This window comes from Corvus brachyrhynchos, unplaced genomic scaffold (assembly GCF_000691975.1).
Source record: "Corvus brachyrhynchos isolate BGI_N302 unplaced genomic scaffold, ASM69197v1 scaffold99, whole genome shotgun sequence".
NCBI lineage: Eukaryota > Metazoa > Chordata > Aves > Passeriformes > Corvidae > Corvus > Corvus brachyrhynchos.
Window position 1 is genome coordinate 3,330,962 of NW_008239778.1, and position 10,759 is coordinate 3,341,720.

Sequence of the window (10,759 nt, forward strand, 5' to 3'; positions counted from 1 at the left end):
TGGGGCGTTTTGTTATGGTTTGCAATTATACAGATGTCTTCATGGTCAGGTGACACAGAAATGGGAGGACTTGAGGTGACATGGGAGTAATGTGCAGGATCTTATGGGGAGAAAATGCCTTAAAAGCCTTCTTCCTCAAAATCGGATTGGAAAACTGTGTTTCAGGAAAGAACACAGCCCACACTCACGGTGAGTGAGCAGAGAAGGGGAGCTAAGGGTTAGAGAGCCGTGGAGTGGGAGAAGGGATGTCAGGCGCTTCCTGCTACAAATGACTTGGCTCTAACTTCAGCAGAATCACCCAGAGACCACAGGTGCCCACTGTTGGTGTAGCTGAAACTGGGTGGGTTGGAGGCTGGCTTAGGAGAAGGTTTACTAGTGGCTCCTACAATTGCTACAAGTTTCCACAGGACTTTTACAACAGAGAAAATCTAGTGCACTTCAGGGATGCACACAGGCAGGGAGCTACAGCCTGGTTTTCTGCTCACCCCAGCCCAGCTTCTCCTCGCATCCTTAGGTTTCCTGATGGTCAAATGCTCTGCAAAAAGTCTGCACAGGTGCATGGCAGCAGGGTCCCCGTGAGCTAGAAGCACAGAGTGACAGCCTGTGCTGGCTCTGCACAGGCTCCCAGGCAGGTAAGGGGTGCTTGAAATTGTCCCTGGCCCTCACAGGGCTATGAGACTGCTGGGATTCATCCTCAGCACCTGAAGAAGCTCCTGCTGTCCATGAAGTGCTGCAGACTGTGGATTGTTCACTGCAAGGGTGAGCTTGTTCCAAGTGATGTCTGATGATCTTACCCACTGGTGATTCATCTCCCAATCAAGGGAGCCATTCATGAATAGGAGATTAGCAGCAGTTACAGATCCTTGGCACACAGCAACAGATCCAGCTGGAGACCTCCCAGAAAGTTCTAAGCATTAGGTCAGTGCACAGTCAAAACATGAAAAGACAAGATTTACTGCTCTCCTCACTAAGCAGGGAGGCAGATTACACCAATTAGATTTTCTTGGTACAAGGTTCCTCCATTGCCAAAGTCTGAGTTTGAAAGTTGTGGAGCCAAAGCAGGCAGGGCAAGAGCTGGATGTGGAGAATTTTCCCTTTGCTTACTGTGTGTCTGAGCAAATCTCCCTTTGCAGCTCTCCAGAGCAGTCAGCTGTAGTGAGGGGTAAATCCATCCTTAGCTTTGTAAAAGCTTCTGGAGCACTTCTCAGCCAGTCACCTCATTACACTGGAAGGTATCCAGGGACTGTTTCAGGAGCTCTCATCAATGTTTGTTATTAGTCTTGCTCTGAACAACCTCACAGTTTGTCTTTGCCATGAGTGAGTACGGATGTGTGTGTCCACTGACACGCTGTCCTTTCAGGATTGGCTTTAGGTTTGCAAGGATTTCTGGTGCTCAATCAGAATTGCTAGATGCAGTGTCATTTAAACCTAATACAAGGAGACTTACATCTCCCCTGGGCCCACCTCCTTCTCCTCACATTAGGTAGGCAGTCAAGTGAGAAATTCACTTCCTGTTTTCAATTTAAGATGCTTTAGAAAAGTAGTTCTGGCACCGCTGGTGCAGCTCTGAAATGGAGCTGGGGAGCCTGTGCTAAGTGCTGGGAAGCAGCAGCTCTGCACTCAGAGGGGGAACAAACACCTTTGGAGAGTAGGAGGTGTTGGTGGCCTCTGGGATCAATACTAGTCCTCTTCTAAAGAAAAGTGAGTGTGATTATGTCCCCACAGAGCTGGAAATGATTAGCCCAGAGGAGAGTGCTCCAAACTGGAGCTGTGAAATGCAGCTACTGAATATAGTTGAGAAGAAACCCTCTGAAACCAGGTAGGAACAGGAGCCATGACCCTCCATGTTCCTCACCCTTCCACTGGCACCACCACTGTAGGCAGGCACATTCCACAGGGTGAGGACTGGCCTTGAGTCGTCCTAATACAGTGTTTGCTGCTTTATGAAACATCCATGGTAACACCTCTTCCTTCCCCATTCAGCAATGAACACATTTAACAAGAAAGCAGAGACAGAGTAGGCTGGTTATGATGTGCAGTCAAAGGAAAATTAACCTTATTTAAATTTTTGGGGACGAAAGCTGTGATGCTGTGCCTGTAGAGGACTCAGCAGCTCAAGCCCCAGTATTAAACTATTAATTGTGTACTTAATATTGAGTTTGTGCTGATAGTCACTGGCTGGGAACCAAAGCCTAAGTGCAGTACATATCTAGTGAAGGAAGAATGTACTTTTGAGCACTACATCCATTATTCCAAGAGCTGTTTGCTGCATGCCCTGCACTTTAGCTGCCAATACCCTTGCTCTCCTGCACACTGAATCACAAAAGTTTGTCTGCAGGCTCTGCCAGAGGAGCTGCAGGAAGACTTGAGGGGAAAGTCATGATGCCACCAGCTCTTGGTGCTGAAACTTGTGACCCCTTTGGCTTGTCAGAGAATGGGAGAGTGTGCCCAGCCCCTGCCTCAGTGCAGGACCAGTCCCCAGGCTGAAGCCAATTAGTGCTGCCAGGAAGGATCCGTTTGGCACCAAGACAGCTGCAGTAGGGAACTGAACACTTGGGGTGGAAATCATCAACAAAATGGGCAGAAGTGCAACACCAGCAACTTGTGACTCTGTGCTCTTTTGTGTGACTGCTGTAACCAGACCAGGCTTCATTATATTAAGATGTATCTGCTTGGAGGCACAAATCCCACATCTCATATCAGGTGGTCAAATTCAATTTATATTTACTTTCTCTCTGCATTTCACACTTAATTGCCCATCTACACTGGCAAGGTGTTTCCAAAACTGGACAGGAAAACATGATTCTGTAGCTTCTTGGCAGGCTGAAACTATGCCATTACCTAACCTGGACAAGCAAGGACAGGAAAGGGACCTCACATGCAGAGCATCCCAGAATTTAGTAAAACTTTTAAAGATTACAGAAGGAATATCCAAAATATAGTGGCACCATTAAGAAATGTGTAAAATTTCTCCTGTATGTTTGGTGAACATACCTTCCCTACCCACAGGACAAAGTGGCACTTGCACAATGTATCTCAATTATAACTTCAGTTAATGCTGTATTTTGTGCAAAAAAATTCCTTCTTGGTCTTGGTAAGATCACTGATGACCAGGCTCGAAGTGTAATCCCTAACAGCAGGGTTCCATTTTCGTTTCTCCTGCTTAGGTCTCAGTACCACGGACATAAGCAGTTTTGCTGAGTGCACTGGAAAGATCTTACTGCTCTGGACTGTCACAGTCCTCCATTCTATCCTGGTTATAAAACACATAAAAGTTCACAGGTTAAAGTAAATTTTAGAGCTTTATTGGTCTAAATAAAAAAGCATGAATCATTTTTGCAAAAAAATCTGGTTTCCTCTCAGCAGGCTCGAGGAGGTGCCTAACTGGCTGCAGGGGCTGCAGTCTTCTGGCACAGCCGGGCCAGCAGCCCAGCCATTTGTAAAAGGGAGTTCACACCTTCTGCTATCTTCATGTGAGTGTACCCGATTTCCTGGTGACAGAGACATTGTCAAGTCTTCTGTTTGCCCCCCCAGTCTGTGTATATTTTACTAATGACTAAATAGAACATACCTCTTACTGCTAAAAGACCAGCTTCAAGTCACTCTAACTTCACAGAATGTATCTACTCTAAACCAACTAAAATGCCTTTTGTTTTTAAAATCAAAGCCTTTTTTCCCCCCCCACTTCCTTTGTAAGAAGCAAGGTGCCTACATATGAGGACAGGTTTCAAATATGAAGAGTGATTCCATATCACCATCTTAACCATTTGTCAACTGCCTGTTAATATAATTTAATATTTTACTATCTGTTGGACTAGAATCAAGTATGCACTTGATAAACATTTTCAAGGAGTTATTTGAGGTTTTGGTACAAATAATAAATTCAGCATTACATCTGCTATTAATTTTGGCTGATCACTAAAGTGCCCCCTGGCACTTCTGTGGATGTTCAGATGCTAAACTTCAAGTGACCCTTACTGACAAACTGATGATGCAGTGGGAAAGAAAGCTGTAATGAGTCAAGAAACACTTTCTTTATGCTAATATACAAGAAATTTTAAATGGAAACCCCTGAGGCTGCCCCCGATCACATCCTCTTCTTGAAAAGGCCCAAAAGATTCCCATCAGGAGCTGGGTTAGTACTAACCTTGATAAATTCCAGTTTCAGATATTCTGGCATTTGAAAGGTTTTACACACACGGAAGATATTGCCAATGACATCTTCTGGAGAGTATCCAAGTCGCCACAGGTGGGCAAGAATCTGTGCAGGCAAGAACAATCCCCCATTTATCTGCCAGGTGAGTCAAGATATTGACTTTTGGAACAGCTGTATATAACTGAAATTGCATGTACTATTTATCAGCTGATTTAACCTCAAGCATCTAGCAAGTAATTTCACTACAGCTTCCTTTTCTGCATGTCGGCTTATTTATCTGAACAAACTCCCACACAAAAGGGATTTAGTTCATCTACGTGGTATTGCCCTTATCTTAAAAAACAACACACATTGTGAATTCCTCAAAGCAAACAAAAAAATTTGTAGAGAAATAATGTCTTTCTATACTGACACAAGACATGAAAACCAACCTTGTATGCTTCATCAATATTTGCATTTATGCAGTGTTGTATCATTTCCTTCACAAGCAGAGGATGAGGCTCATCACATACCTGTATCCAAGAGAAATATTACACTTAAAATATTAGAAGACTTTGTGTTAAACCTCTGGTATTTTCACCAAGCTTCCACTGAGTTGAAGTACTGAATCAGAAATATTCCATAATACAGACTAAATTTTAAGTAATCTGAATTTTCAGATAGTCTGTCATGGCAGACTCAACAGCATGAAATGAGAACACCCAAGTATAGGTTCCCAAGTTATCACTGAAATTTCCCAGCAGTTATGTGATTTGTGTGCTTTGAGAGAGCTGCAAAGCCACAGGGGCTCAGATGTGCCATTAGGGACATCTTTTCAAAAGGCATATGGGCTTTTTAAAGTCTAATGCTGTAACTGCTACATACACAGGGCTGTCTGCAAACTAGCAAAAAGGCTTATGTGTCCAATGGAATCTCACACAGCCATAGGGCTAAACTTCTGGCAAAACTGTTTTCAGCTATTACTGACCTTAAAGACATTTTCACTGTTTATAAAGCCAAATCCAGAGTATGTGGATTGTAGGTTGTTTAATGCCTGTGAAAGAAAAAATAAGACACTATTTATTTTCTGAAGTGCTCTACTTCTCACTCCTCTCCCCAGGATGAAATGCACTTCAGGAAATGATGCCAAATAAGCAGTTTGCAATTAAACAACAGAAAAAAAATCACCTATTTCTGCTGACTTTATTTCCTCCCACAAATTTGGTATCCACTTCCCACCAACTCACTTTTAATAAGCATTTTAAGCCCTCACAAAACCAAATAGTTTAGTTACTCTTGGGCCATAAGTCACATCCCCGTTGCTTTACCTCTCCAGAGAGAAATCCTTGAGAGCTGCAATTCAGAAGTTTTTTGCTTTAAATAGAAGCCTTTGTTTCAGTGTCTTTCTCCTCTTACCTGTCTCATATCACCTTGGGCTGTGAAGATTATGGCTTCTAGTCCATCGTCTGTATATGATACATCCTCTTTCTCAACAATTTTCAGTAGCCTGGCAAGGATTTGTGCATCTGTCAGCTTGGTGTAACGCAGCACTGCACACCGAGACTGTATAGGTTCTGAGGACAGAGATGTGTAATTAGCTTCTCCCTTTTTCTCAAAAAACCCCACAATGAAACATGTCTTCATTTCAGTTTCCAACAATTCTTACATCTTGTAAAGAAAACTGGTATGTAAGCTCCAAGCAGAACACAGCCTCTCCTTAAGCACATACAATTGTTACGGTCCTTCCCTTGAGCCCAAATGTGCTACTGGAGTTTTTCCAGTTTTGTGGAAATATATACAAAGCTCAGCTTCCTCTGTTCTCCTGGATTTCTGAATATAGATGTTTATCACGTTATTTTATCAAGGGAGCTCTAAAGGTCTGCAATGTGTTCACCTATAGGCAAACTTAAGATTATGATTCAGAAAGGACAAAAAGGGTACCCAGTAAACAATACATCAAACATCTTAAACTGTAGCAGAGTGGGATGCAGATTAAGCCCAAAGCTTCTGCAGTCACATATGGCACTATCCATTAAAAATGGCTGCTCAAAGGGTTCTCTGACTATACAAATCAACTCTCCTATCAGCTGAACTACAGGTGGCTTGATTTTTCAGAAGTACCATGCTTTCTTGCAACAAGCTGGTCCAAGGTATTTCTGGAAGCTGCCTTGGAAGTTAGCCAACAGTATGGAGAACATATGACAAGAACACCCAGGAACCAGCAGCACTTACCTATGATTTTGTCAGAGGCATTGCACGCAAGTGCGAAGCGTGTTGTTTTGGAATAAATTTCCATTGTTCTTCTCAATGCTTGCTGTGCTCCATCTGTCATGCTGGAGGGAGACAAGGAGTTAGGACAGATTTTGCCCTTTGCTCACTCAAAAGTGCAGCCTAAGAACTGTTTTCATACAAGCTTCAGAGTTTACTGATATTAAGCTGTGCTTTGTAAATGACTTAATATTCTGGTTTGATAAACTAAGCAGCTTTTTCTAGTCACGTGAACAAACCCTGCAATGTCACTGAGACCTCCAAAACATGCAAACTGACATCCATAACATGCAAAATGAAATCATTAATGCTCTGAAGAACACTGCTAAGAATATTAATACACCACCTGCATAAGGTGGAGGAGGAGAATGTTCCATTTTCGTCCAGTGAAATTCTCTATATGAGCCAAACTCTTCAAAGAGAAGGAATCACAGAATCACAGAATGGTTTGGGTTGGAAGGGACCTTAAAGCTCATCCAGTTCCAACTCCCTGCCATGGATAGGGACCCCTTCCACTAGACCAGGTTGCTCTAAGCCCTATCCAACCTGACCTTGAACAGTTCCAGGGATGGGGCATCTTTCCAGCAAACTGAAAGGTGCTGTTTCATATCCAGAGCACTCCACGTCAATATTCAGCATCTCTTTTGAAGCAATAATCTCTGCTTGCTATGAGTACCCCCATAAAAACACTGTTCAATCCATATTAATTTCCTAACAAATTGTTTTGAACAGCTTGATAGAAACACTCAATACTGTCCAAGATTGGAGCTCTACAGACAGGAGAGATGTGGCACATTTCACACAGTAGCTGAGGTCACGAAAAGCAACATACCTGTCTGCTTCATCAAGGATGATTATTTTATGCCGACCTTTTGGAAGTGTGACCTTTTGCTGGGCAAACATTTTGATTTTGTTTCTTACAACATCAATGCCTCTGGAACAATAATTCAATTGATTGATGATATGTTGGGTGAAAATACAGAATAGATTTTTTTTCAGCAGCTACAGCAGAAGTGCTCCTGGTTCTCCCACTGTTTGTTCCTGCCCCTTCAGCTGTTTCAGTACAACTGCTATGGAACCATGCTGTAAGCCACACTGTCCAACTGATTCGGATTCAAACACCAACAATCCTTGCTTTAGGGGGTCTTGAAGAAAATAATTTAACAGTAGCAACACAAATATACACAAAATCAGTAACCTTACTTGCAGTACCACCACAAAATGACTTTGTTTGGCACAAGGAAAGGGTAATAAATAACAGCAGAAGCATTTAAGATTGCTTTGCCAGTTCTTCCCGCAGCTCCATCCACAGCCCCAGCTGTATCTCAGAAGAGTTTAAGAAAAACAGCTGGATAGACTGAATCATATCAGCACAACATGGCTGTCAGTGCAAAGACCTACTTTTATTAAGAAAGGATTTTACTTTTTTGTTCTGTTTAGAAAAAGAATGTTGTGATTCTGTAGTTCTTCTATAACTAACAGAGGTAGGTGAAGGGTATTGTGCACAGACAACCCACCAGGAAATGTCAGAATACTTCAGGATGGGTCTGAACAGAAATTGGGAAACGTAATCAGCCCTTAGTGCTGAGAAACATAATCAGCCTCTAGTGCCCATTAGATCCTTGGAGTACAGTCAGTGTCCCCTACACATCTAACACCCTGATCCTACATTTTAATCAACTGCCCTTATAGTCCTAATTTCTCTCCCTCTAAGCACTGAAGAGTTTCAGTATAAACAACCTGTTCACATTTCATTCTTAGGATCCTCATGAATGCAGTGGGAAGCTTAACTCTTTCAAATAAATTTGAGAAAAAAGTACCACTATGGATTCTGCACTCTACCTGTTTATATTTTCATTAATGAAAGTATCTATAAAGTTTATAAAACATCAGGAAATAATATCTGTGTTGATGGGTGAACACCAAAGATTGCCTAAATTTTAATTGGAAAGACTGTACTAAAATAAGTCTTAGAGGTTTTACTATAGCATTAAGCCTATGAAACTGGCCTGGGTTTAAAAACAGAAATGGAAACTTGCTTTTTCATTAAACATTTGGTAAGATTTATTCATTCTCACCTGTCATTTGAGGCATTCAGCTCCAGAACAGCATCCTTTAATGCAGGACCAAGCAGAGCACGAGCCAGGCACAGGATACTGGTGGTTTTACCTGTTCCTGGAGGGCCCTAAAAATGTGACAATGCAGCAACTGCTGATAAGTTTAATGCAATTGTCTAAGCTGTGCTCTCTACAAATCTCCTCGGTCATGAAAGAAGGCTGCAGCAGAGGAACTGCAGAGAAAACATCAGCCTGGAAGCTGTGCCTGAGCTCAGGATTCTGCTCCTAACAGAGGACGTATGCTGCAGGGAGAAGCACAGGATGTGTTTCAGCAGGCACCTGAGGCAGAGTTAAACTTGTTTCTCTGTGTATTCTGCCAAGAACATTGCTCCAAGACCACACAACCAATATCTCTCCCTCACCAGTACACTCAGGCACAAAGCTGATCTGTACTGGGAGGCCATCCTGGCTAGATTTCAAATCAAGGACTAACACTGAAATACAGAATAACACAGCAATACTCACAGCAATTATAATATTTGGTACATTTCCCTCTTTTGCAAAGACCTAAGAAAGAATGATAATAAGAAATTATGTAAGAAAATAACATGAACAAGCAGTTTCAATTCTGTTCTATTTTAAGCATCAGAAACATGCTTTTTTTCCCCTCCTGTTTCCATTTTTTGAACCTTGGTGCTTTTATATGTTTGTTTTTTTTTAACTGAACTGTTAGAAATCAGCCCCTAGAATAATATGGAAATATTTAAAAGGACTTAATGCCACAGGTCTTTAGTACTCTTGCCTTTCCTTTGCATCTGTTTTAATTATACACTTGCTAGTATAATCTTTCTGTTAACAAATACTGTGTTCACAGATTAATTTGTCATAGAATTATAGAATCCTGGAATAGCTGGAATTGGAAAGGACCTTAAAGCCCATCTCATTCCAATCCCCTGCCATGGACAGGGACATCTTCCACTAGACCAGGTTGCTCCAAGCCCCATCCAACATTGCCTTTGACAATTTCAGGGAAGAATTGATACAGCAAACGTTTCTTTAAAAAAAATAAAAAATTATGTTTCTTTCTGTTGTTATATGAATTATGTTTATTAATTGAAACAATATTATTATAACAGCTACAAATTATCTAAACTGTATCAAATAGCCAATTTAAACATTCCAATTGAAAAAGGCATATTTCCTTAACACACCACTCAAATATTATGTAAAACTTGGAATTTTTTAAGTAAATCAGGAAGCTTTCTTACACGTACTCAAGTATGTATGTAAAATACAACAGTGTTTTTACTGGTCTGTGGATCTATGAAGAAATATAGATATATAGAAATAAAGAAAAAAGATACAGGGACAGCTACACACCTCCAATCTGCTCACAGTATCTTCATTTCCAACTATTTCAGACAGTTTCATGGGTCTGTATTTTTCCACCCTGTAAAAGTAAAACTCCACACACTTCACCACATCTAATAACGCTTTAATAGTGCTTTAGAGTGATGGACAAGGAGGATTATGTTAAGAGAGCATGGGACAAAGATGACTGGACATGTCTTCAGTGCAAGTGCTGCAGGGTCTCCCTCACTGCTAAGCACAGCATTCCACAAAACTAATCATTCACTCAAAGAATCCCAGAATGGTTTGGCTTGGAAAGGACCTTAAAGGCCATCTCACTGGAGCCTCCTGTCATGGGCAGGGACACCTTCCACGAGACCAGGCTGCTTCAGGTCCAGCCTGGCCTTGAGCACTTCCAGGGATGGGGCAGCCACAGCTGCTCTGGGCAACCTGTGCCAGAGCTGTAGCACCCTGAAAGAAACACTTCCCAAGGAATCAGGGCCCAGACTGAAGGACAGATGGTATAAAAATTTATTCCATTGGTATAAAAAAGAAAAAGGAGGGAAAAAAATGCTCAAACAGGAATTCAGTGCCTCAGCCTGAGGGGAGAAGCCACCCTGCGTGCTCTCCCGTAGTCAATACAGTGCAGGGCTGACTTTTCTCTGGGTTACAAAGGAAAACAATGGGATTTTCTTCACTATTGATTTCTTGAAGTGTTCAAGGCCAGGCTGGGGCTTGGAGCAACCTGGTCTAGTGGAAAGTGTCTCTGCCCGTGGCAGGAGGCTGGAACAACACGGCCTTTAAGGTGCCTTCCAATCCAAACCATTCTGTGATTCTGTGATTCCTGCCTTCCCAGCCCCGGCAACAGACCGGGCAGGTCACAGGGCGCAGGCAGAGTCCCCGGTTCCGAGCCAGACTGAGCTCTTGCACCCCGGCAGGCATCGGGGGA

At 42.3% G+C, this 10,759-nt stretch overlaps 1 protein-coding gene across 2 annotated transcripts; it reads right to left on the bottom strand.

Moving 5' to 3' along the window:
• Positions 1–2,699: 2,699 nt before the first annotated feature.
• Positions 2,700–10,162, bottom strand: RFC2 (replication factor C subunit 2). Of its 2 annotated transcripts, none has more exons than XM_017743005.1 (10): positions 9,841–10,162; positions 8,986–9,027; positions 8,482–8,588; positions 7,236–7,337; positions 6,368–6,468; positions 5,552–5,709; positions 5,124–5,189; positions 4,588–4,668; positions 4,148–4,261; positions 2,700–3,253 (listed from the first exon to the last, which is right to left on the bottom strand). In XM_017743005.1, exons 1-10 carry the CDS (start codon positions 9,889–9,891, stop codon positions 3,218–3,220), a joined length of 858 nt encoding a protein of 285 aa, XP_017598494.1. In that variant the 5' UTR covers positions 9,892–10,162; the 3' UTR covers positions 2,700–3,217. The 2 variants fall into 2 exon arrangements, with proteins under 2 accessions (XP_017598494.1, XP_008638610.1); XM_008640388.2 differs by lacking the exon at positions 2,700–3,253 and adding an exon at positions 3,284–3,491.
• Between the last annotated feature and the right edge of the window lie 597 nt (positions 10,163–10,759).

Excerpts from the sequence above, each read along its gene's own strand:
- RFC2 (XM_008640388.2), bottom strand. The coding sequence starts at position 9,891 with ATGAAACTGTCTGAAATAGTTGGAAATGAAGATACTGTGAGCAGATTG. Across the intron at positions 9,028-9,840 it reads ATACTGTGAGCAGATTGGAG|GTCTTTGCAAAAGAGGGAAA; the intron begins GTGTGTAGCTGT and ends ATTCTTTCTTAG. Across the intron at positions 7,338-8,481 it reads CTGAATGCCTCAAATGACAG|AGGCATTGATGTTGTAAGAA; the intron begins GTGAGAATGAAT and ends TTATTGTTCCAG.